At 39.4% G+C, this 26982-nt stretch overlaps 2 protein-coding genes across 7 annotated transcripts in view; one reads left to right on the top strand and one right to left on the bottom strand.

Annotated features, from left to right (window-relative positions):
* The window catches only part of SETD4 (SET domain containing 4), a 30266-nt gene that overhangs the window by 1123 nt on the left and 2161 nt on the right, over window positions 1-26982 (top strand). For 4 of the 6 annotated variants that reach the window (XM_087966749.1, XM_087966750.1, XM_087966751.1 and 1 more), the window contains 6 exons: window positions 7137-7239; window positions 7778-7873; window positions 10187-10224; window positions 12902-12990; window positions 16497-16926; window positions 26436-26610. In XM_087966749.1, coding sequence (XP_087822875.1) covers window positions 7167-7239; window positions 7778-7873; window positions 10187-10224; window positions 12902-12990; window positions 16497-16926; window positions 26436-26610 — 901 coding nt within the window. In that variant the 5' untranslated portion in view covers window positions 7137-7166. Of the gene's footprint in view, window positions 1-6336; window positions 6463-7136; window positions 7240-7777; window positions 7874-10186; window positions 10225-12901; window positions 12991-16496; window positions 16927-26435; window positions 26611-26982 lie in introns of those variants that run through there. The other 2 variants (XM_026664219.2, XM_087966752.1) reach the window with 2 other exon arrangements.
* LOC113409903 (carbonyl reductase [NADPH] 1-like) lies at window positions 614-6274 on the bottom strand. Its single transcript, XM_087966753.1, has 4 exons — window positions 6188-6274; window positions 4727-5017; window positions 2729-2836; window positions 614-1478 (listed from the first exon to the last, which is right to left on the bottom strand). The coding sequence occupies exons 2-4, from the start codon at window positions 5010-5012 to the stop codon at window positions 1042-1044; spliced, it is 831 nt and encodes a 276-aa protein (XP_087822879.1). The 5' UTR covers window positions 5013-5017; window positions 6188-6274; the 3' UTR covers window positions 614-1041.

The raw sequence follows: 26982 nt of genomic DNA, 5'->3' as shown, positions 1-26982 counted from the left end.
TGGAGCATATTTATTTTCTTCTAAATACTGGTAGTCCTCGACTTATAACAGTTCATTTAGTGACCATTCAAAGTTACAACAGCCAGAAAGGTCATAAAACGGGACAAATTTCTCACTTAGCAACATAAATTCTGGGCTCAGTTGTGATCATAATTTGACTGCTAGAAAAGAACTTGATACTTGTGGTGGCAGGATATTTGAGATAATTTTGAGTACAATATATTTTTTTAAAAATATAGGAATATATGGTTTGTTATGATATAAATGATTATCCATATAAAAGATGGGAGAGAAGGTGTATATCCTAAACTTTCTATACAATGTGCATTGTTGTTTTTCACATTTGAATTTTCCTACTTTTTAGACGGGGTGGCAAGTAACTCTTCAGATTTTGCTGCATCAGATTCTCATAGTTTCTTGCTATTTGTCACACTTATACTGTTGTTGGGAGCTTTAGTTCGTCTATACTGGAAAACCAGAGATCCCTACCTGTGCTTAAAAAAACCAGTGTATATTCACTGCCCATTGAGTCTAGAAAAGAACACTGCCACTAGTTGTTTGTGATTAATGGGGTGAAAATGTATTTGTACAGAAATCATAAATAGCTGCCAAATTATTTAATCATCAATTTTATTTACTGTTTTATATAGTCAAGATTTGTTGTCAAAATGACACAATTAATACATTACAGAAAACAATATTAACCAAAAGAAAAGATTATGCATGTGTGCTTGAAAAATCTTTAGAATGAATTATCTTAGAAGCCAATATTGAAAAGCTACCTTTTAGGTATCTAGAAAAGAGTGAGAATCCCTAAGGCTGGTACTAAGATGCAGCACTAATTGTCACCCTCAGAGGAAGATTATACAGTGATCTTACTAAGCAACTGGATGCTTTTTACTTCAATCCGCTGTTTGTTGATTCTCACCTCCATGGCACAGGAGCTTGGCACGTTTGCTAGAGGATATACTTGTAGCAAAGAGCTTTGTAGCATCTATAACTTCCAGAGCTTATATACAAAAGCGTAATGCAGGTGCATAGTTACCATTTCTGAACTTTCTTTTCACTAACAAATTGGCCATGGGGTTCAGTAGCACCAGGAGGTAAAAGCGCTAAATAAACTGGAGTCTCAGCTCCCTCCTCTGGGCTTTTTGTGGCTCTGGGACCTGCCATATCGGTTCTGACCCACCCAGGACAACAAGCATTCAGAAGAATACCATCATTTTTTCTTGTCTTATTCAACAGCCTTGCCTGAATTCTTGATAAAACTGTCACTCCAATTTTGGATACTCCATAAGCAGTACTTGGCCACCCTTCCTTCTCATGCACTCCCTTCTTGGTATCTTCCACAAATTTTTCCATGAGTTTCACTAGCTCCTCTTCGGTGATTGTGTCACTCTGAAATTTCTGCTGTAGATTCTGATTGCATCTGGACAATGCTGAAACTGAAACCATGCTAGATACATTGACTACTCTCCCTATGCCAAGACAAAAAAAAATAATATAACAGGATAAGAATTATTTTTTTTCTATTTTGTAACATATATATAATATTTGCCCACAAAGGAGGGTTTATTCTCTCCATTATCAGTGAATCAGCTAGCTCTGCCATCCCATTTTGAATCCTACAGATAAGACAATGTGGGGCCACCTTTTTTTACTTGTGGGTGTTCTTTTTGGATCTGAAAATCCTGAAATATTGGAATGTTCAATAGACAGAATCTTTCTTCAATGCTGGAAAATGAATAATGCTGAATAAATAGGCTTACATAAATGTAAACATGCATATATTTATGATTACTCAATTAAGATTTTCATTATAGCTGTAAGTGCGTGTGTGACTGATAATGGTTGTCATCTATATGCAAATGAAACTCAGTTGAACTTTCCAAATGGTGTAGTTAATTTGTAGACAATTTTAATGAGCAGCAATTCAATCAATCTTGATTGTTTTGCCCTGTAACTGTTATTTCTACCAAGCTATGATAGCTAACTAAAGCATGTATTTCTTGAAAATTTACTGGAGGAAAAAAAATATCTCCAAACAGAAATTGACAACCCAAGCTTAGGATAAACTGGAATTTTCAATATCCATTGAAATGAATCCTAGAGATTTTTCTGTAGGGCAGATGCATGCAAACTCTATCATCTAACATAGATGTCATATGTATATAAAATAATTTAAATGATTAGAAATAATTCAGTATTATAAAGCAGAACAAAATTCAGCAAAAGCCCAATTAAAAATAGTTCGAAGTCCATTCAAAAAATGGTACTGGGTAGCAACATACCATACCTGAAGGACATTCCTTAAGAAATGATTTCAAAAAGATCTACGAGTATTATGATTTACAGTTTGTTGCAGAATATACTGTATTTCTTCTATGATTTTATTTCACAGGAATAAACATGTAGTGGGTTTGAACAGTTTTTTGTTTTTGCTCAGCCTTCACCTCAGGTTCTTTTCTGTTCATGTGTCTTCATTTATCAACTAGCTAAACATATTTATTTGGAAATCCCATTCATTTCAATGAGATTAGTATCAGAGATATAAACTATAACATTTCTAGAAGCACAATGACTTAAACATGGACATTTACTGAATTTAAAAGCTGAGCTTTAGGAAGAGTTGTGCGTATGTATTTTTCTGCTATTGTTTCTTTTTAGCATTTTACTTGTCAAAAACCTTGATTAATCTTTAATATACTCTGCCCCAGTGTGTGCTTACCATTGGGTTTCAATAGTGGCAGGAGTTCTGTGCAAGCATTCCTGGTTGCAATAAAGTTTGTTTTCATTGTGACTTCTGCTTGTACAGCAAATGGGGTTGTATCTTCAACTTTTTTTTTCAAAATGGAAGAAAACAGAAGTTAAGAGTCTTAATATATAGGAAAATAGGAAAACATTGTATAACAAAGAGATGTAAAGTTTAAATATTACATGAGTGGAATGATGCTGGCAAAAATTGAAGTGAATACTTAGGAGAGCCTAACCAGCTATTTTATCTGCATGCAAGATAAAAATGCATATTATACTGTAATGAAAAATGACTCTTAATTATAATTAGGAAAAAGATGTACTGATATTTTAAATCAACAGAAAATATTCCTAGAAATATTTAAAATTGAACAGATCTTAATTTAAGGTATACTGCACTAGGATTAAGCCAGGATTCAGAATTACAGTATAAACCTCTATGACTCAAACAAACAAGCAAACATTGGTTTACACTTTCTCTTTTCTTCACACAACTGGAAAAAGAAAGAACCATGAAGCATTTTACCTTCCATCATTTGTAATTTGTATTCGAGTATAAAACTATAGTTTAAAATAATCTCTAGTAAATTCCTAAACCATTCAGTTTCAAATAATGGTTTACAGATTTTCTTATTATATTAAGATACAATTTTAAATATTTCTGTTTTGTGTACAATAACAACCCTTCCAGTTGGACAAGGAAAAAAGATGCAGACATAGGACTAGCTGCAAATTGTGGTAGAAATTGAAGTGCCAGTTATCTACTGGAACTCACAAGCTGTATATGCATGTGACCCTATAAACTAATACAGGCTAGATATTCTAATGTTGAAAATGGAAACCAAGCTAAATACATAGAGATCTATTGAAAGACAACTAAATGATACCGTATATATGTTAGGCATGAATAATCAGACCTACATCTATACTAGCTATTTTATTGTTCTCTGCCTATAATAGATAGTCCTCGACTTACGACCACAACTGAGCCCCAAGTGGTTGTTGCTAAATGAAACATTTAAGTGAATTTTGCCCCATTTTATGATCTTTTCCCCAGCTGTTAAATGAATCACTGCTGCAAGTATTGTAAGTAGTAAGATAAGTTAAATGGCTTCCGTATTAACTTTGCTTGTCAGAAGGTCACAAAAGGGAATCACATGACCTTGGGACATAGCAACATTCATAAATATGAACCAATTGCCAAGCATCTCAATTTTGATCACTGACCATGGAAATGTTGCAACAATTGTGTGAAAAATTGTCATAAGTAACTTTTTTCAATGCTGTTGTAACTTTGAATGGTCACAAAATGACCTGTTGTAAGACAAGAACTACCTGTTCAGGAAGCTCCCCAGACTGACAGCTTTTGCCTGGGAAAAACTCTAAGGCATTCAAGAGGTGAGGAGGGGGGGGGGGGGGGGGGGGGGGGGGGGGGGGGGGGGGGGGGGGGGGGGGGGGGGGGGGGGGGGGGGGGGGGGGGGGGGAAAAAAGGGGGGGGGGTTCCTGGTTTGGGGGGTGGGGGATCAGACCAAGCCCTCTTATGTTATGTTATGTAAATCTAGGCTGATTTGTCCCATCTCCCATCTGGGATGGTTGCTCTCCAATAAAATTACAGGACAGAAACATTTTAAGCTGAAATGACAGATTTAAAGTTTTAATTTGTAACTTATATCACTAAACTAGGGAATGCCAGAAAATCTGATTGATTTTCATCTCTTCTTTTGAAGAGATCTGTTTCATCTTTTCAGTCTTTCTGTCCTATCACATGGTTTATTATTACTTGTAATGCATAAACTCCAATAGTAAATGTGTAGCATATTTTTGCTACACATTCACCTTCCCAACAGAAAAAAAACCTGAAAAACCTGCAAAAAACATTAGTTGCAATTTTACTTTCTACAGAGTTGTAGCCAAAACCTTTGACCTTGTTGTTCACCCAATTTCAACATTCAATGATTTACATTTAGGTTACCTTTGAAAGCAATTCCAGCATTGTTGATTAGCACATCCAATCCTCCATATTTTTCCTTGAGGAAATCACGGAGAGTTTGGATACTCTCCAGATCAGTAATATCCAATTGGTGGAAAAGTGGTTTTAATCCTTCTCCCGACAGTTGTGTCACTGCTGCTTTGCCTCGTTCAGGGTTCCGAGCAGTCAAATACACATCCCCAGAGAACTGCTTGCACAGGGCTCTCACAATAGCCAGACCAATGCCTTTGTTGGATCCAGTTACCACAGCTACTTTTGTACTAGACATTTTGCCTATGATTAAATGCCAAAATGTATCAATAGAAAACACTTAACAAATTGAAGTTTTTCTAAAAAATCTTAAGTGATTTAATTTGCTATTTTTAAATAGTTTTTAAACATTGTTTTAATATTCAATGCCATGCTTCTAATTCAAACTCAGCCTAGTAGTATCTGGGGTGTGGTGTAGGACAACTGTAGAAATAATCAGGACTGTACTTTTAATGTAATATGTTTCAAATGTATTTTAGGACAGCTTAGGTGCACAATATAAAACTTGACTATTATTCAAACTGAGCGAATTTGTTTCAATTACAGAGCCAGTCTGGTCTAGTGGTTAAGGCACCAGGGGTGAGTGAGTTTGCTTACATATGAAAGCCAGCTAAGTAACTTTGGGCCAGTCACACTCTCAACCCAACTCACCTAACAGGGTTGCTATTGTGGGGAGGAGGAAGGAGTATTAGTTATAACTCAAGTAGCACTTGGAATTATTTGTAAAAATAATAAAGGTGAAATTAAAAACTAAAGTAAAAACTATTCTTCACTAACAATATTAAAGGGCAGACTAGATAGAGTAGAACTTTCAACCCAGTGGATTGTCGAGAGGATTACTTAACATTTTGATCACAGTATATGCTAACAAGTCATTTTCGACTCCTAGATTTTTTTCCATGGCGATCGTGCAGTTCAATTAAATTAACTCATTTAATGTGTTCAGCATTAAAACACGTTTTATAAACCACTACCCAGTCAAACTCAAGCCACACAAGACAACGAGAAATTCAGAATAAAAAAAGTCCTGAAGGTCGGAAATTTATAAAAGCGTGCAAATTCGATCTACGCCCCAATCACCAAGGAAGACTCGACTCTCCTGGGTTGCAAGGTTATATAATTATACACAACACTCCTCCCGTTTCATTCATTTCTTATATTACCAAGGGTGTATATAAAGAATAAAACAGTCGGAATCCTTGAGCAGATGATAGAAAATTTTGAAAAACCAACCACATACCAGAATTATGGTATATCAGATTTTAAAGCTTTTACCTACTACTGGATTCTTTAAAAGCAAGAATCTATTTAGTTAGAAATGCGCGTTGAAGAATAAAATCCTGCGGCGGGTTGAGAAGGGAAGGGAGTGAAGAAAAAGCATTTTAAAAGAATTTAGCCACAATTCTCCCCTACCTTTCTCAGCCGCGGTGAAGAGCGGCAGCAGTTCTCGCCAGAAGAGTAGGAGAAGAGGAGCGAGCTCTTCATCCAATGGGGAACCTACTTACCCGCCCACCTTGCTTTCTCTTAATCGGCAATTGGCTGAGGACCGCCTTTTCCGCTTTCTTGCCGCCTGAGTAAAGCCTGGTGACTTCTGGGTTTGAAAGTACAAGATAGTTGAAGTCGGAAAGGAAAAACGTGGCTGTAGTTTGGGGATATTAAAGCGCGAATTGGCTGCGGGAGAGTTGAAGGTAGCGTAGCCCTTGCAGCCCGTTCCTAATTCTTATACTCAAGAATTGTTCCTATCAAATTCTGGATGGTTTATTCCTAAAGAGATTATAATGCTCCATAGATTTACTGAGTGAAATGCCTCTCTGAGCCCATTTGGAATTGTGGTTAGCCAAATGTGAATCTTAATATATTTTGTTTTAAGTAAAAGTTTATATTTTCGGTAATTCTTGCTGTTTAAGCCACAAATAACATTTAATAATATTAAGAGCTATGCAACTCTTGGTAGATGTGACTAAAGGAATCGTTTAGAAGATACTTGCAGTATCATAGGTTTTACCCTATTTTACAGCAAACTAAGCCAAAGTTGGCAAAATGCTTCCTTCAGTGGTCAAACAGATTGAGGATCCATAGACATATTGGAGACTGAGAGTACTTCTGATGTTGCTCCCTAGAAACATATCCTCACCAGCAACCTAATGTCTGCCTGACATTTTATGACTGTCCGAAATATTATGTTGGACATATTTTGGTTCTTATTCCTTCGCATTTTTGATTTTCCAAGTGTTAAATACAGTATATACATATGAATATACCATATGCAAGTGTCTTACTGACATACTTGTAAAAATGAGGCATGACATTTCTGCAATTGAAATAATTGATTTAAGAATTTAGTTTGCTTTTCTATTTTCAGTTTCTGCACAAATTTCCAAATAATTTTAAAATGAAGAAAGGCAGAGGTCGAACTTACCGAAAGAGACACAGAAAACAATCTACAGCTTTTTCTTCAAGTAATGGTAATATAATTAACCATTTTATTTACTTATGTACCGGTATGTATACATGTATGTTTGTATTTGATTTTTATCCTGCCTTTAATATAAGGCAGTGAACATAAATAATACTCCTTCTTCCTATTTTCCCTACAACAAACCTGTGAGCTGGGCTGGGCTGGGCTAAGAGAGCATAACTAGACCAAAGCCATCCAGTTGGCTTTTATGCCTAAGGCTGGTCTAGAATTCAGAGTCTCTTGCTTTCTAAGCCAGCACCTTAACCATTTAGGCAAAACAGGCTCTTACTAACATACAGACGCACATATTTTGTTTTTTTAGTAATGATTTCTACAGGATTGCGTCTATAAAATTTAAATTATTTTAATTTTATTTATCCTTAAATCATATCTCATTTCTATTAGGTATTCGTTTTGTTGCACTGATGTTGGATTGCCTTTACCATAGTTAATTTTATAGTTTATATGATACTCCTAGTTCAGTGATGTATTAATACAAAATTTATTTTTTTATATGATATGTGATTATTTTCTTTCCTGTTTAGTAAATTTGAGTTATAAAAATGAATATATAATTCTCAAGAAGTGGTTGAAAGAAAAAGGCTACAAGAATAATAATTTAACTCCAGCAGTGTTTTCAGGTAATGTTCTAATAACTTTTCTAGAAGTTTTATTAGTGAAAGTTTGCAAGAAATGTGATAACTTTTTATCCCAATGTGAACAGCCACAAAGAAGCCACATACATTTATTAACAAGTGATGTTAATAAGTAATGGTTTCTTTAATTTCAAATGATTACTTTTTCCTTCCATTCTAGGATTCCTGAGTTATGAGGAATACAGTTAATATAGTTATTTCAGTGTAAAATAGATTTTTATCACAAGAAATTTAACTGAATTAGTTGGGTTAGAGACTACTGTCATTAGTTAGGGATGTTTAAAGATAGACACATTTTGAATGTGTAATAATGGGATATTAATACCCCCTAAAAACCCATCTTTCTTTTGACTTGGATGCGATGGCAGAGTTTTAGATCATCTTGTTGGGGGAAGAGGTATCAGGTTGAATGTTCTTGATTTGTGCATAGTCTTTATTAGAAAACTTAAGAGAGTATTATTCAGTAAGAATGGAGAGACTCATTTGAGTGGGATGTGCATTTTAGGCAGATTGGCTGGTAAAGCAGTGAGATTGATCAATGGAGGTATATGAGCTGGAATCCATATCATTATTTGGATTGCCAGCTAATTCAGAATGTACTTCACATTTATTAGGGATCTTAGCAGAAATGCCAGTATCATTTCCAGTGCTGAAGAAAGTAGCAAAGTCTTGTTTTAGCTCCTACAGTATCTAAAGAGCAGTGACCTTTAGACAGATCTCTGAGTTTAGTTCAGTTTTTTCTATTAAAAGCAAGGAAGGTGAAAGGGATTAATCATTCACAAAAGCAGTCTGCTTTTGGCTATGTAGGGATGTAGCTTTTATGCAGCCAGGCCAGTTCTTATCTAGAATTTAGAATTAGAATTTACCTTTATTGTCATTGCATTCCACGAATACAATGAAATTTGAAAGGTACTCTAGCACAGTGCCCCAAACACCATATCACAATCACACTACAAGTATTTAAAAATTAAAATAATTAAAATAATAATAATTAAAAACCTAGTCTAAAACCTATCTAAAACATTTAGTAAGTTAAATAGTTTAAAATGCCACTATATACATAGGACTAGATCATAAATGCGCCGTTTGATTCAAGACATTGCCTTGGAAAAGAAACTGTTTCTCAGTCTATTAGTCCTCATTTTAAGACACCTATAACGTCTCCCTGATGGTAACAGTTCGAAATATGAATGACCAGGATGAGAACGGTCTGGAGATTTTTAGTGCTCTAGAGAGGAGTCCGGTCTTCACAATCTTCGCAATCTTTTCCAAAGAAGAAAGAGAGCAATGATTTTTTGTGCTCTCTGGAGCATCTTCTTATCCAGCATACTACACTGTTACACCGTATGCCAAAATGCTCTTGAAGGTTGAATGGTAGAAAGTAACCAGCAACTTCTCACCCAGACCACTCTTTTTCAGCAGCTTCAGAAAGTGCAAGCTCTGTTGGGCCTTCTTTGCAGTGGCCATAGTGTGGACCCACCAAGTAAGGTTGTCGGAAATATGAGTTCTTAGAAATTTAAAACTATGAACTCTTTTCCTTTCTCGGTTTCCTTTTGCTAGAAAATTTGTCAGGGAAGCAACTTTGTCCCAGCAATAGTTAGCCCTGTAATAGCTAAACTTTTTGTCATTGCGTGCTGAAAGTGAGTGTACCTGAACCCATAATGCAATGCGCGTGTGACCCCCCTGCGCATGTGCACGCTACTCCCCTGCGCAACCCGCCCTCTGCACATGCACGGCAGATACCTGACGATCAGCTGGCTGGCGAGAGGCATGTGCACATGTGCAGTGTACCTGATCTGAGGTGACGGCTTGCATGCCGTCAGAGATGCCTGCGTGTGCCACTTCTGGCACGCATACCATAGGTTCACCATCACAGCGTTAGCCTTTTTAAAACCAAAGTTCTTAACTTGTAGCTGTAAGGATCTCATTTGTGGATTTAAAAAATCTTCTCAATGCTTGAATCTATACAAAAAAATGCTTGATCAGATCCCATACTTGATTTCTGCCCTTGGATATGTCTATGTGTTATGCTGAATTTTATTGAATTATATTGAATATAATTATATATATCATTATGAAGATTGTAAATTGACAACATAATTGTATTTCTCGGGGGACTACAACAGTACTTCCTCTCAAGCTTCCAAAAGGGGTTGCAAGATTAAAAAAAAGTTTTGACTTAAATAATTTCTATATTCGTCACTCCATATTTTTATGTTAAGTAGTCTATTATAACTGTCTAAGAAACCAACAGTACTATACTTAATTGCATCTTCCTCTTCCTCCTATATCTTCTAGAAACAGGAAGGGGATTGATGACCACAAAAACACTTCAGGTTTGTGAGTACTTCTATGAATAAACAGATGAAACTATGTAACCATAATGAGGATATGAGAAATTATATTATTCTGTATTTTCATGTAATGTATATTATTTAATTTTTCCTTCTGACTTTATGCTGAATTTATAAATTATATTTAATACTAGTGGTTTAGGCTAGTATCTAGGTTTTGATGAAGGGCTTATGAGCAGGGACTCCAGAGACTGTGGGTAGGCTGGATTTATGTGGTTGTAGTTACGTTTCCAAAACCTGGTTGGTTTGGGATTTAAATTCCTGTGATTGCCAGATGATAGGATGAAGATTCTCCAATCTAACATATTTGGACAACACCAGGTTAGATATGGCTTTTGTTTTGGTATTATAGAATTTTGGTTTAGCGTTTTGAGTAGGCCCAGCAATTTTTAAAATATCCCCAGTGTTATTGTAATGTAAACTGAACTTCATTGTACCTATACATTGCTGTGTCCATCCAGTTACCGTATTTGCCGGCGTATAAGACGACTGGGCGTATAAGACGACCCCCAACATTTCCGCTCAAAATATAGAGTTTGTTATATACTTGCCGTATAAGACGACCCCCCACTTGGAGGCGGTGCCAGCGAGTCCGGCCTCTTAGGAAGTACTTTTGTTGCATGCCCAGATATGGTGCTGCCTGCGTTGGTGGGGAACTTCATATCGGGAGACCTTCCACCGTTGCTTTCCTTCTCCCTTGCTGCCGCCGTCTTCCCTTTGCTTTAGAAGGTAAAGCGAATTATTTTAAAGCCTCCCCTGCCCGAGAGGGCAGCCACCCAACGTGGGGGCAGCTAATTTCCGGTGCCTCTTCCGTTCCTCCCGACCTCCCCTGCTGCTTCTGACGCGCCGGTCCCTCAGCCCAGCGACCTTTTCCACCTCAAAGAAAGGCCAAGCGGGAGCCGCTGCGCGAAACAGCCACCACCCTTAGCCCGACGCAGGGAGAACGGGCGAGGTTAGCGCCCGCCAGCCGTCCTTCCTGCCTTTGAGGCACCTGCGAGGAGTGCCCGCGGCTCGGTTTCCCATACCGCGGGTCCTCCTTTCGTGCGGAGGGCTGGGGAAGGCGCTCGCCCGAGAGGATCTCTCCTCTCTCCCCACAAGGTCAACATCTGCGCTGCAGAGGAGAGGGCTGCAGCCGGTTCCTCCTGCTTGCTGAGTGGTGGGGAAGCCGCGGCGCCCGCCCGTGCGAGATTGGCAACGAGGGGCAGGAGGAGCACGCACACACCCGCGGCTCACTTTCCCAGCTCTGCCCAACCCTTATGGCTCTGGCGCGGCCCTGGCAGGATGAGCGGAGGGTCCAGCGGGAGGTGCTCGCTGCCCGCCAGGGCCGCGCCAGAGCCATAAGGGTTGGGCAGAGCTGGGAAAGTGAGCCGCGGTGTGTGCGTGCCTCCTCCTGCCCCTCGTTGCCAAATCTCGCACGGGCGGGCCGCGGCTTCCCCACCACTCAGCAAGCAGGAGGAACCGGCTGCAGCCCTCTCCTCTGCAGCGCAGATGTTGACCTTGCGGGGAGAGAGAGGGAGAGATCCTCTCGGGCGAGCGCCTTCCCCCGCAGCCCTCCGCATGAAAGGAGGACCCGCCGGTAGGGGAAACTGAGCCGCGGAGGCGCTCCGTGCAGGTGCCTCCAAAGGCAGGAAGGACGGGCTGGCGGGCGCTAACCTCGCCCGTTCTCCCGCGCCGGGCTAAGGATGGTGGCTGTTTCGCTGGAGCAGCTCCCGCCTGGCCTTTCTTTGAGGTGGAAAAGGTCGCTGGGCTGAAGGGACCGGCGCGTCAGAGGCGCGCAGTGTAGGGAGGTCGGGAGGAACGGAAGAGGCACCGGGAAATTAGCTTCCCATCGTTATTGGGCTGCCCTCTCGGGCAGGGGAGGCTTTGTAAAATACCCGCTTTACCTTTGAAAGCAAAGGGAAGACGGGAGCGCCTGAAGCCAAGTGTCTCCTCAGGGCTTCGGTTGCAGGGAGGAGCCCTGACTGGCCACACGTGACGACCCGGCGTATAAGACGACACCCCCAGTTGGAGGCATGTTTTTTAGGGCAAAAAAGTCGTCTTATACGCCGGCAAATACGGTATTTACAAGAACAGGAGATGTACTTGTGAAGCACTTTATTCTCATTGCAAAGTTTATGTTTCTGAATGTTTTTTGTCTTCTACTCTTCATTTATAGTTAGTGCTGTGGTAAATTAGTGCTAGATTTGCAGTACAATTTAGGTACATTAAGGATTTGGGATGTTTTGACTCCGTAGCTATTTTTTTCACTTTCTTTGGTATATTTCACTTTTGAGAGTTAGATATAATAATAGGTGCACACTTGTAGAGTTTCTCACAGGATTACCAGGGTTATTACACTGTTAGAGCTTCTGCCAAGGAATGGTACTCTTCTGTCTTAACTCTCCTTAGCCTGTCTTTGGTGGGGATCAGGGTTGCTTCCAAAGTGAATTTCCAAAGGATCATCAAAGATAAGATGACCTAATCCTTACTTGTGCCTCCTCTGCAATTGATGTGCAATCTGCTTATTTTAAAAGTAGCAATTAATTAATTAATTGCAGAGTGCCTTGGTTGGATATAGCGAGTGTGTTCTTTTTTTTTTTTTAACTTTAGTGCATAATAAAGTATGATTTGAGTACTTTTTTCCAGTATATTCCTTCTGTTTTTTTTAAACATTTCATAGGCTGAAGAATTGATTATTTCTTTGCCTGAAAAGTGCTTGCTTACTTCCAATACTGTGCTGAACAGTTACCTCAGAGAATACATTTTAAAGTAAGTTGGTCACCACTTAATAAAATCCTCAAATTTGCACATTGACATTTCAAAAGCTCTTATCACTTAAACTTATACTTCTAATCTGAACAGTTCCATTACGTTGAACAAAATTGATCAATTGGGGAATTATGTACAGTATGCATTTTTGTTAGAATTGATGTCATTAATTAAGCTTCACGATTAAAAAAATAGAGAATGTTTGGGGAATTAGAGGTAGTTGAGTGATTGATTTAGAACAGGGGTGGGCAAACTACGGCCCGCTGGCCACATCCGGCCCGTTGGTCTGTTCAATCCGGCCACTCCTGAAAAAAATCGCTGGGCGTGTGTATTGCCCTGCGCCACGTGGCCCCCAAAGCTGCAAAACAGTGCGGAGCGCTCGGGTAGGAAAAGAAAGAAGAACTTTGCAAAGGCCTCGCCTGGGAGTTCGAAATTACCTTCGAATGCGACCTCTCCGAAGGTGAGTCCCCGCCGATCCCTTTTTTCAGGGCTTCCAGGCTTAAACTTTGCAAAGGCTTCCGGCCGAGGAGCGGAAGGGTTCCGCCCAGTGGGTGGGAGGGCTGCTTGGAGCGGGCTGCTTGGAGCCACCTAAAGCTAGGCCGCTGCTGGTGGAGCCTTGCCCTGCCTTGGTGCCCCGTTCCCGGCTCGGCGGTCCTGCTCGGCACTTTAAAAGCCTGCTCCCAGCACCCGAGCAACTTCCCAGCAACTTGCGGCTTCCTTTTTCCTTGCAGGCGCTCGTGCCTGGCCCCGAGCCGCGCAGCTGAGGGGAAACCCAGAGCACCGCCGGGTCGCTCCTCCAAGCAGCCCGCCCACCCGCCCACCGGGTGGAACCCTTCCGCTCCTCGGTGGGAAGATGCTCCCGCCTGCAAACTTTGCCTGTGCAAAGTTTAAGCCTGGAAGCCTCGGAACCCGAGCAACTTCCCAGCAACTTTCGGCTTCCTTTAACTCATGGGCGCTTGCACCTGGCCCCGAGCTGCGCGACGGAGGGGAAGCCCTGAGCGCCACCGGGTCGCCTCCTCCAAGCAGCCCGCCCGCCCGCCCGCCGGGCTTCCTCCACCACACGGCTCGGGGCCAGGCGTGAGCGCCCGCGAGTTAAAAGGAAGCCGAAAGTTGCTGGGAAGTTGCTCGGGTGCAGGGAGCAGGCTTTTAAAGTGCCGCCCGAGCAGGACCACCGAGCTGGGAAACGGGCACCAAGGCAGGGCAAGGCTCCACCAGCAGCGGCCTAGCTTTAGGTGGCTCCAAGCAGCCCGCTTCAGCAGCCCGCCCGCCGGGCGGAACCCTTCCTGCTCCTCGGCGGGAAGACGCCCGCCTGCAAACTTTGCCTGTGCAAAGTTTAAGCCTGGAAGCCCCGGAAACCCGAGCAACTTCCCAGCAACTTTCGGCTTCCTTTTAACTCGTGGGCGTTCACGCCTGGTCCCAAGCCGCACAGCGGAGGGGAAGCCCGGCGGGCGGGTGGGCTGCTTGGAGGAGGCGACCCGGTGGTGCTCTGGCAGCAGCAACAGGCAGTTCCACCCGGCTCCACTCAGGTGTCCGGCTGGGCTGTTAGGAGCACGCCGGGCGCAGCTCGCTGCGCCCAGTCCCGTGTTGCCTTGGGAAGGAAAAGGCAAAACCAGGAGCCGCTAAGCCCGAAGCCTCCGGTGCCGCTGCTGCCCTTGCAAAGCACCGCCGCGCCTCTTCCTTTTTGCCTTTCCTTCCCGAGGCAACGCGGGACTGAGCCGCACGGAGCCGCGCCAGCGGTAGCAACTCCTGACTCCGGGGCCTCCGAGGGAGGGGAAGGAGGAGAAGGGGGGAAAGGGTGGGGGCGATTCCCAAAAATCTTGTGCTGACCCAGCCCGTCTGTCAATTTTAAAAGTCAATGCGGCCCCCGAGCCAAAAAGTTTGCCCATCCCTGATTTAGAAGGATAAAATAAGAGATCTTCCAGATAAGTTGCAAATTAGCCATGTGTTTCTTCAAAACAAATAAAATCCCTGATATATTTATTGTATAATAAAGCATTATCTTGATTTAGTAATCTCTTTGCACAGATATCATACGCACCTATAAATTCCATCCCCATGCAAGTGAGGAATTAAACTCTGAAGTCAGAAAAAAAAATAGAGAATCCAAATTCTTCATCAAAAATGGGCATTCACAGTAGTTTGCTGGATGATAAGAGGCATGTTTGCATTTTTGAACTGATCAGCACATATTTTGTTATGAAAAGCCGTGGTGCATGTGGTTAAAAAAAGTTCCAGTTCTCAAATGATAGCATTGTATCTTTTGATGAATAATAGCATAGCTTTTTTACATCAGAATCTGTTTATATATTTCCTTTGTTTAAGAATGACCTTCTAAGTCAGAGCCAGAATGTTCTGGGAGTCTGAGAGCTCTCTGTTCCCATCTGTGAATATTGTTGTATGTAAGCTTTGTGTACGCTTTTCTTTTTATACAGAAACAGATCTATTTGTACTATATGTTGTACTTTGTACTATGTAAAGAAATAAACTCTGCACATATTTCTGTTCCCATATTTCCTCAAGATTAGGGCTTAACACTTTGTCTGCAACATCAGGGAATATCTTTCCCATGCTTCAGTCATTCCTTGTGATAATTTTATCAACAGTGAGCGGTGTCTCAGGGCACTAAAATGGTATTTATGTAAGAAAGTCAAATGATGTAATAAGTAGAAAACCTACAGTGAAAATGGTCACTAAATAAATTGAACTACTCTATCTTCTAATTGGTATACCTAAAAAGATGGAGGAAAAGATACTGAAATGGTTAAACATTTATGGCAGAAAGGTTACAGTGTTTGTTGCTTTCTAGATTAGAAGAATGATGAATAAGCAGAATGTGATAGGAATGGGTATACTGATACAAGACATGACAGCAATGGATATGGAGCTTTTTTTTCTCTTTTTGTCAAAATAGACAGTGCAGAGTCATCCAGTGAAGGCAAATAGTGTGAAATTCAAGACAGAAAAAACATTACTTTAAATGGTGAGGTTGGTGTAGTGATTAGGGCATCAGGTTATAAACTAGGAGAGTCTAGTCTCACCTTAGGCATAAAACCACTTGTGTGACTAGTCGCTCTCTCTCAGCCCTAGAAGGCCAGGAGTGGCAAACCTCCGAACGTTATGACAGGAAAACTGCCTTCTGCAGTTATGTCCATTAAATCACTAGGAATGGAGCTCAACCTGGAAGAATCTTTAGTAAGAGTCTTAAGTGTCTAAAAGAGTATGCATTACTTCCATTATCAGAGACTATTTACTTAATTATTGGAGAACTTCTGTTAAGCTCATGGCTTGTGGCATCCCAGGCATCTCTGGTTGGGTGCTGTATGATTAGACCATTGACCCCAATATTCCATTCATTTAATTTTCAAGCTGTTCTTCTTTCAATTTCATACCATGTGGGTGAGAGCTTTCTGATTTTACTTCATGTATAATGATAAAACTCAGAAATTTGGTTAAGAACTGTGATTATCAAAATGTAGTTACTATGCTTCCCTTTGCCTTTTCAATAGATGGAAGCCTCCAATTTCTCCTGTGATAGCATTATGTTCCTTTTTAATAGCAGAGAAGTGGTTCCATAGGAAATCTGTGTGGAAACCATACCTGGATCTCTTACCTGAAACATATACCTGTCCTGTTTATTTGGAACAAGAAACACTGAACCTTTTCCCTGAGCCCTTGAGAAGAAAGGCTCTCGAGCAACGATCATTGATCCAGGACCTTTTTGCTTCTTCAAAGCGATTTTTCTCTTCTTTGCAGCCTTTATTTTCTGAAGATGTGGAGATTATTTTTAACTTCAGTGCTTTCCAGTGGGCTTGGTGCACTATAAATACAAGAACAGTGTTTATGAAACATTCACAGAAAGACTGTTTTTCCAGAGAACCAGATATTTATGCTCTAGCTCCATTTCTGGATCTGCTAAATCACAATCCAAAGGCCCAGGTAAGATGATAATAATGGTGATATTAATTTTATGAATTATAGAAAGAAAAAAGAAAAGGGAAGTCATATATATATATATATATATAAATGTATGGTATTCAGCTTTGTTCGGGTATTTTCCCACGTCATTATAGTTGTGTTTTTAAAGTTGTAGCAACGTTTTGGCAGAATCTCATCAGCCAGATGAGATTGGCAGATGAGATTCTGCTGAAACGTTGCTACAACTTTAAAAGCACAACTATAATGACGTGGCGTGTTCGGGTCTTTTCCCATGTAAGATTGAGAGCATCTTGGCAACGTTTCAACGAGGTCCCACCTGCCATCTTCAGGCTGGTGCTTTCGGCTTCGTGCTTGTGCAAGCAAGGTGTGATCGGAGCTGCCGTCTCCCTATATATACTGGTGGGGAGGTTGGCTGTGTTGTCAATTCTTTTTTTTTTTAAATTTTTATTGGTTTTTAAAACGAACATAGACAAACAAAACATAAAAACATAAAGCCATCTTCCCTATATATACATACAGTGTGCCAGTTGGTTTACAAATTGTTTTGTGCTTCCATTTCATAGTCTTCAATTACAATTGTATATATTCTCATATTTTCAATCAAGTATTAAATACATTAATATCATTGTTAATCATTTGACCATACTTTTATTCATTCATGTTTTACGAAATAATCATATTTAACTTAAATTGTTTCATGACAGTTCATATTAGCATCTCAAATCTATCCTACAATCATTTTGTAGATGTAATAAGAAGAGAAAACCTCTTTATATATTTATTATTTTCCTAAGAAACTACATATTTCATTACCATGTTTTATTGTCTAACCATTGATAGAATAGATCCCAAATTTTATAAAATTGTTTATCATCTTTTTCTCTGATTTCAAATTTCAATCTACTCATTTCAGCACATTCCAATATTTTCTTAATGATTTCCTCCGGTGATGGTATTTTCTCATTTTTCCAATTTTTAGCAAATACAATCCTTGCCGCTGTTAATACATTTACAATCAGGTATTTCAATTTCAATATATTTCAGGTAAAATTCCCAATAAAAAATATCTCTAGTTTCAAATCTATATGCTTTTTTGTCATTTTTTCCAACCACGTGTGGATTTTAGTCCAATATTTTTTAATATCCGCACAAGTCCACCACATATGGTAATATGAGCCAGGAATCTGATGACATTTCTAACATTTTTCAGATTTGTTCTTGAACATTCTTGCTATTCTTGTCGGGGGAAAATGCCACCTGTAAAACATCTTACTAAAATTTTCTTTATATGCTGTCATTTTATAATTTTGAGACCACACTTTTTGCCATTTCTCTAGATCAATCCCATATCCAAAATTCTTCCCCCAAGCAATCATAGTTTCTTTAACTTGTTCTTCTTCTAGTTTAATTTCTAATAAATATCCATACAATTTTTTAATCACCTTTTCATCAGTACCTGTCAAAATCTTATCTAAGTCAGTCAGTTTATCATAGAAACCTTCTGTTTTAGAATCTTTATCATACCTTGAATGTATTTGCGCATATGAAAACCAATTCATCTTTATACCTTGTTCCTCTAATTTTTGTATAGATTTAAGTTCACCCTTTTCATTCAATATTTCAACATATCTAACTGTTCCTTTTTATACGTTATAGGATAAGAAAATGCTTCAATAGTCGATAGCCAGACTGGAATTTTCAAATAACATTGTCTTTTAGTCTTCTCCCAGTTTAACCACAGAGACTCCCGTATATAATGTCTTCTAAAATACCCCTGTGGTTTAGTTCCTTTATACCACAGAAAAGCATGCCACCCCAACAGCAGATCATGTCCTTCTAATGTCAACAATCTAGTATTTCTTAATGGTATCCATTCCTTAACCCACATCAAATTTGTAGCTTGGTAATACAATTCCCAATTAGGCAAACCAAATCCTCCTCATATTCTAGCATCTTGCAAAAGTTTTAGCTTTATTCTCGCTTTCTTACCTTACCATATATATTTCAACACAATTTTGTTTAAATCTTCAAAGTAATCTTTTCCAAGCCTAATTGGAATTGTTTGGAACAAATATAAAATTCTGGGTAATATATTCATCTTGATTGTTGATATTCTCCCTATTAATGACAGCTGTAAATTTTCCTGTTTCGCCAAATCTAACGCTATCTGCTGCTTAAGTTTAATATAGTTATTCACTTTTAGTGTACTACATCTTGCTGTCAAATGTATCCCCAAGTACTTAATCTTATTCGTGACCTGAATTTTCAATAGATCTGTCAGTTCTTCCTTTTGGCTTGATAGCATATTCTTTGTCAAGATCTTTGTCTTATCTTTATTTATTTTCAAACCAGCCACCTTTCCATATACCTCTATCTTTTCTATCAATTTTGATGCTATTTCTAGTGGGTCTTCTAAAATGAAAACCAGATCATCTGCGTATGCTTGCAACTTAAATTCTTCCTTTTTAATTTTCATCCCTTTTATATCCCTTTCTTCTCTAATATTTCTGTTTAACACTTCCAAGGTTAACACAAATAACAAAGGTGACAGTGGGCACCCTTGTCTTGTTCCTTTTCTTATATCAATAGAGTCTGTCAGTTCTCCCTCTATTGTTACCTTTGCCGTTTGGTTATGATATATAGCTTCTATTGCTTGGATAAATTTTTTACCAAAGCCCATCTGTTCCAACTCTAGTAACATGAATCGCCAATTCACATTATCAAATGCCTTCTGTGCATTTAAAAATATCAAAGCCATTTGTTTTTCAGGGTGTGCCTCGTAATATTCCAAAGTGTCCAAGATTACTCTCATAATTGATTACTCTCATAAGATTACTCTCATATTGTCTTTTATTTGTCTCTTTGGCAGAAATCCATTTTGATCAGGGTGGATAAAATTATGTAGGTATTTTTAAAGTCTTTCTGCCAATATTGAAGAAAATTTTATAATCTGTGTTTAGTAAGAAAATAGGTCTATAGTTCTTGATTTGTAATGGATCGGCCTCCTTTTTTGGGGCAAATGTAACATAAGCTTCTGACCATGATTTGGGTATCTTCTTCTTTAACATAACTTCATTCATAACTTCTAGCAATGGAAGGTTCAACGATTCTTGTAGTGTTTTATAAAATTCTGCCAGAAGTCCATCTGGGCCTGATGCCTTTCCATTGTTTTGCTTCTTAAGTGCTTCAGTTAACTCCATCATCTTTATATTGCTTTCTAACATTGTTTCAATCTCTTTAGGTATCTGGGGTAGATTAGCATTCTGTAAGTACTGTTTAGCTCTTTCCTCATCAATATTCTCTTATGTGTATAGTTTCCCATAATAGTCTCGTATAATTTCCTTCTTGTCTTTACTCTCATAGCAAACTTGGCCTTGGTCATCTATTAACTGCAATATTTTCCTTGATTCCTTCTCCTTTCTCAATTTATATGCTAACCATCTACCTGGTTTATTTGCATCTTCAAAATAGTTCTGTTTCGCACCTCTGATTTTCTGTGCTAGTTCTTCTTTTTCCATTAGTCCCATTTTATGTTTAATTATATCCATTTTTAACTTAATGTCCTTTTTCTGTAGCTCTTTTTCAAGTCCTTTATACTCATCCTCTAATGCAGGGGTGGGCAAACTACGGCCCGCGGGCCACACCCGGCCCGTTGGTCTGTCCAATCCGGCCCGCCCCTGAAAAAAAATCGCTGGGCGTGGTGTATTGCCCTGTGCCGCGTGGCCCCCAAAGCTGCAAAACAGTGCGGAGCGCTCTCGGGGTAGGAAAGAAAAGAACTTTGCAAAGGCCTCGGCTGGGAGCTCGAAATCACCTTCGAGTGAGACCTCTCCGAAGGTGAGTCCCCGCCGATCCCCCTTTTTTTTTCCGGGGCTTCCAGGCTTAAACTTTGCAAAGGCAAAGTTTGCAGGCTGGAGCGTCTTCCCGCCGAGGAGCGGGAAGGGTTCCACCCGGCGGGCGGGCTGCTTAAACTTTGCTCGGGCGGCACTTTAAAAGCCTGCTCCCAGCACCCGAGCAACTTCCCAGCAACTTGCGGCTTCCTTTTAACTCGCGGGTGCTCGTGCCTGGCCCCGAGCCGCGCGGTGGAGGGGAAGCCCGGCGGGCGGGCGGGCTGCTTGGAGGAGGCGACCCGGCGATGCTCCGGCAGCAGCAACAGGCAGTTCCGCCCGGGCTCCACTCAGGTGTCCGGCTGGGGCTGTCAGGAGTTGCTACCGCTGGCGCAGCTCCACGCGGCTCCAGTCCCGCGTTGCCTTGGGAAGGAAAAGGCAAAACCAGGAGCCGCTGAGCCTGAGCCTCCAGTGCCGCTGCTCCCGTTGCAAAGCACCACCGCGGCTCTTCCTTTTTGCCTTTCCCGAGGCAATGCGGGACTGGAGCTGCGCGGAGCCGCGCCGGCGGTAGCAGCTCCTGACTCAGGGGGCCTCCGAGGGGAGGGGAAGGAGGAGAAGAGGGGGGGAAGGATGGGGGGGCGATTCCCAAAAAGTCTTGTGCTGACCCGGCCCGTCTGTCAAATTTTAAAAGTCAATGCGGCCCCCGAGCCAAAAAGTTTGCCCACCCCTGCTCTAATGCCTTAGAGGCTAGTCTTTTCATGGTATTTCTTTTCCTTGTATAGTCTATTATCAAGCCTCTGGCATATGTCTTCATTGTATCCCATATGTTCTGCATTGATGTATCTTCTTTTTTGTTTTCTCTAAAGAAGAAAGCCAATTCTTTCTTCATCCACTGTATGAAGTCTTTTTCCTTTAATATAGTATTATTTAACGTCCATCTAGATCTTCTTCTTTGTCCTTTCCGTTTAATTGTCATTGGATTGTGATCTGCCCAAGTACTTGTTTCAATATTTATTTCTTGAATATTAGCTAACAATTCTGTTGACATCCATATCATATCTATTCTGGACCATGATAAATGTCTGTTTGAATAGAAGGTGTATTGTTTAGTCTTAGCATTTCTTTCTCTCCATGTATCTTTTAAATTTATTTCATCTATCATTTAAAAAAAAGATTTAAGGAGAGTCTGTCTGTTTTGCTTTGTTGTTTTCTGTGCTGTATAGTCCAATTTATTATCTACAATTCCATTAAAGTCTCCCATCATAACTATATTAGCATAGTCCAGTTCAATTATTTTCATATGTAATTTTCTATAAAATTCTTCTTTTGTCATTCGGGGCATAGATTGCAATCAGGAGTGTTTTTATACTATTGTCCATTATTTCCACCATTAGTATTCTTCCATCGTCATCAGTATACATTAATTTCGCTGGGATAATATATAAAGCCACTCCTCTTTTCTTGCAATGTGTCAAAGAAGTAAATATTTTCCCTAATTTTGGCTGTATCAACAATTGTTCATGTTGCTTTTTGATATGTACTTCTTGTAGGCAGATTATATCAAATTTTAATTTCTCTAATTTATGGAAAGTTTTCCTTATAACATTTGAATTAAGTCCATTTATATTAATTGTAATCAGTTTTTTCTCGTCCATGGTTATATTTTGTAGTTAGGTTTAGCAGCTCTCGTAGATCTTGGTTCACGTTGTTCTTTGGCTTCCACCTTTCCACCTGCTGCACTTTCTTCTTTTTCAATCGCCATTTGGCAGTCCTCTTGGAATTCAATTAGTGAGATTTTTTTTTCTGCCTCTTCCTCTTTCCCTCCAAAAAATTCTGTGTAAAATGATTCAGCTTTCTCAATTGAGTCAATTCTGTGTCTCTGTTCTTGCCATGTGAACATTAAACCTTCTGGAATCAGCCATCTATAATTCACCTCTTTTTTAAGTAACATTTTGGTCAGAAATCGGTATTCTCTTCTCATCTCTCTCACTCTTCTGGGTACTTGTTTTAGAACTGCAATCTCCTTGTCTTTATATTTCAATGTTTTCTCTCTTGCCACTTGCAGTATTTGCGTTTTAATGGCTTTCTTTGTAAATCTAATGTGAACTTCTCTTAGTAAGCTATTTCTCATTGCATATCTTGTGAAGACTCGATAGACCTCATCTATTCCATCCATCATCTTCTCTTCAGTTATTTCCAAGGCTTCAGCCAATATTTCTATCATTATCTCAGCTAGATTTTGTCCCTTTTTCTTCCTCTATATTTTGGAATCTAAGATAAAATTCTGATCTGTCCATCTCCCATCTCAGCATCCCACTTTTATCTTGTTCAACCACAGTTAATCTGCTATCAATGTCTCCAATCTTCTTATCTCTTTGTTTATCTTCTTCATTTTTTTGGAATCTCTCATCATACTTCATCATCATTTGTTGAATGTTCTCCACTTTTTCATCAGTTTTCCCTGTTGTTTGTTCAATGTTCTCTGTTCTCTTTTTGATATTCTCTGTTCTTATTTGTATATTTTGAAGTCCTTGCATAATCATCTGCAGGGTCACTTTTTCCTGTTCTTTTTCTTGCTGTAACATTGTCTGTATTGAACGTTGTCCTCCCGATGGTGAAGAGGAAGAAGTAGAAGTTGAGGAACCAGGGGCTGTTAGTTTCCTACTCATTTCAGACAATTCAAAATCTTCAGGTTCTTCTAGACCTTAATCCACTTGTGAAATAACCAATTGCAATTCCAAATAAAAATAGTGGGAAAAAAGAAACCAAATAGTAGCAATAATAATAATAAAAAAAAAAATTCTTCAGGTTCTTGTATACCTTAATCCAATCGATTGGTTAGATAGCAGTAAAAACTCAAAAATGGAAGAAAAGAGCATAAACACAAAAAAGAAAAAAAAAGGCGGAAAAGTAAAAGGTAAAAAACTAAAAAGGAGAAAAGAAAAGTTCTTCACGTTCTTGAACGCTTTAATCCAATTAAGAGGTCTCAGGTATAAAAGGATGCATAAGAAAAAAAAGAAAGCCACAAAAATAAAGAAAACACGAATATGTAAGGTAAATAGAAAAAAAAATACAAGGGAGGGAGAGAGAAAAAAGAAAAGAGACTACTCCCTTTAAAAAAAAAATGAGGGAAATCAAATACTGAAGCTTTTCCTTTAAAATAAAATGCAAACATAAAAATTTGACTTCAAAAGACAAAAGGAAAGACAAAAATCAAGTTCCAAAAGGCCAAAAATCCAAATAGTTATTACGAAAAGTAAACTAGAAAGGAGGGGGTTTGTTAAAGTAAGAAATAGCCCAGCTTAAAAAAAGGATAAAAAGAGCACACTGCACTTTGTTAAATTGTCCAAGGCTTTTGTTAAGATTTATAACTCTCTTCTTCAGAATCTTATCACTTTTTTTCCCCCGATAAGCTTCAACACCAGACTCCAGCTGTTGATAGAAATCCAGAAGAGCATCTGCAATAATGCTCTCCCATGCTCTTCCCTCTATCTTATCAAGCAGGCGATGTCCTTGAAAAGAAGTCTCAGTTCTTTCTCAGCTTTGTCTGGTTAAGAAAAAGAAATAAAATATTTCCAGGCCTCTAGTTGGCAGTGTTACGGAGTTTCTTTTGCTTTCATTTCCCCCCTCCTTTTCCAAACAAAATATAATGAAAATTAATTAAGAAGGGAAAAAGATATTAAAAAAGATAACTAAAAGGGAGTCTCTAGCCTAAAATATTATAAAATCAAAAAGAAGAGAAAGAGTAAGTGGAAGAAGAAGAAGAAAAAACAGTCCAGTTTCAAAATATAAAATCGTATGTAGAAAATCCAGCAATAAGAAAAAAAATATTATTTTGACATTCCTGTTTAAAATCGCCGCTTAATCACTTCTGTCAAAACTTTTACAGATTCTTTCTTTTCCTTAGGGTGTCCTTTCAAATCTTAAAATAAAGAAAAAGTTCTCACCAAACCGGCACACTTTCTCTTTCTGTTCTCTTTCGTTTCGGAGCTGTCCCAACTTCAGCAGCTTTAGTGGCTGCCTCTTTGCCGCTGGCAAAAAGAGCTTCTGGATCTACCAGGGACTTTGCGGTATCCCTGGGATCGACAGGATGCGCTCTTTGCATTCACCATCTCTTCGGGACGGTTTAGATCCAAATGGACCGTCCAGGAGCAAAGATATCTCAGACCTCCAAGATCGCATGCCGTATCGTCGTGACGCCAGCTCCGCCCTCCAGGGTCTGGTCGGCTGTGTTGTCATTTCTTGATTGGTTGATGGAGTTGATATTTGCAGATTGGCTGGCTTTTTCGTAAGAACATGTGTGACTGAGGTATTGGCTGTGTGTCTATCAGCCTCTTGTGTTGTAACGACCTGGGTAATGGGCTGTGTGATGACCTTTTGAGTTCTATTGTTTTGACATCCTGTGTCTTGTGCTGTAATCTCCTGGGTCGTAATGACCTGGGTCATGGACTGTATGATGACCTGGAAGCACCAGCCTGAAGATGGCGAGTGGGACCTTGTCGAAACATTGCCAAGATGCTCTCAATCTTACACGGGAAAAGACCCAAACACGCCAAGACCTGCATACCTGTACCCATGAAAATCTACGAAAATACATACATACATACATACATACATTAAGTTTTCGCGGGTATTTTTATGTATGGTATTTAGCTTTGTTTGGGTATTTTCCCATGTCATTATAGTTGTGCTTTTAAAGTTGTAACAACGTTTCAGCAGAATCTCATCTGTCATCATCAGGCTCATCATCATCGTCAGACGAACATAATATAGAAGCCTGATGATGGCAGATGAGATTCTGCCGAAACGTTGCTACAACTTTAAAAGCACAACTATAATGACGTGGGAAAATACCCGAAGAAAGCTGAATACTATATATATATATATATATACTAATTTTAATCTTAAAACTTTTTTTAAAAAAGCACATCAACAGATCAACAGAACATATACTGTAGATCAGAATATACAGATAGTTTCTTAATTGATACTCCAGTTAAAACTCTGATTACGAGTAGTTCTTGACTTATCACAATTGAGCCCAAAATTTCATTGCTAAGCAAGTTAGTTTTCAAATGAGTTGATCCCATTTTACGACCTTTGTTATCACAGTTAAGCAAATCACAGCTGTTGTTAAAATGAGTCATGTCATTATATGAATCTGGTTTGGTTTCCTGCATTGACTTTGCTTGTTAGAAGCTGGCTGGATGGTTACAAATGGTGATCACATGACCCCGGAACAATGCAACTTTCATAAATACATGCCAATTGCCAAGTGCCTGAATTTTGATCAGATGCTTCTTCAATGTGAAAAACTGGGATGCTTCTTCACTGGGATACCTTTTCCGTGTGAAAAACGGTCATAAGTCATTTTTTTCGGTGCTGTTGTAACTTCAGTCACTAAACAAACGGTTGTAAGTCAAGGACTACCTATATAACATTCTTGTTCAAGTATAGAAAGAGAAAGAAAGCTTCAAGCTATTGTGTAATTGATATAATTAACATAAAATTGATCCCTTCCATCCTTATTAGTAAATACATTTAATTCCCCCCCAATTATATTTATTTTGTGGGCCTAACGGGCCCAGTGCCTTTAAAAGTGTAGGGTTTGATCCAAGGATCATGTGTTCAGTAATGAGAATGTATTGATATATTTCTCTTGAACTTAATTTTTCTCATACTCAGGTGAAAGCTTCATTTAATGAAAATACAAAATGTTATGAAATAAAATCACATCTAGGCTATCAGAAATACAAAGAAGTATATATTTCTTATGGCCCTCATGACAACCAGCGACTACTTCTAGAATATGGTTTTGTGGCTTCTGATAATCCCCACAGCTGTGTGCATGTTAGTACAGGTAAGACTATGGCTAGAAAATCTTAGAACAATGAAAGCCCATCTCTTTCTCTTAGACCTTTGGATACTATCAGTTCCCTACAATTGAATCCTACAAGTAGTCTGATACACTAGGATGAGATGCTGGGGAATAAAAAAAAAGTGCTAGCCCACAATCCTTTTGGTGATATTGCTTTTGTTCAAACCTTTCCTGTGATATCCTTATGTACCTTCACAAATTTCTTAAACGGGTTCTCAAGACTGTGGGTTATGACTTGTGTCCACAAGAATACGTGTACAGAATATTTTCATTTCTTTAATATCTAATAGATCCTTTAATGACCCTGTAATCTCTTGCATTGGGGTGGAGTCGGGACAACTGAATGGAGCTGAG

The sequence above is a fragment of the Notechis scutatus genome, chromosome 5 (assembly GCF_049901735.1).
Source record: "Notechis scutatus isolate UNSWTSFEM ecotype Mainland chromosome 5, rNotScu1.2, whole genome shotgun sequence".
NCBI lineage: Eukaryota > Metazoa > Chordata > Lepidosauria > Squamata > Elapidae > Notechis > Notechis scutatus.
This window is presented reverse-complemented; position numbering and strand designations above follow the sequence as displayed.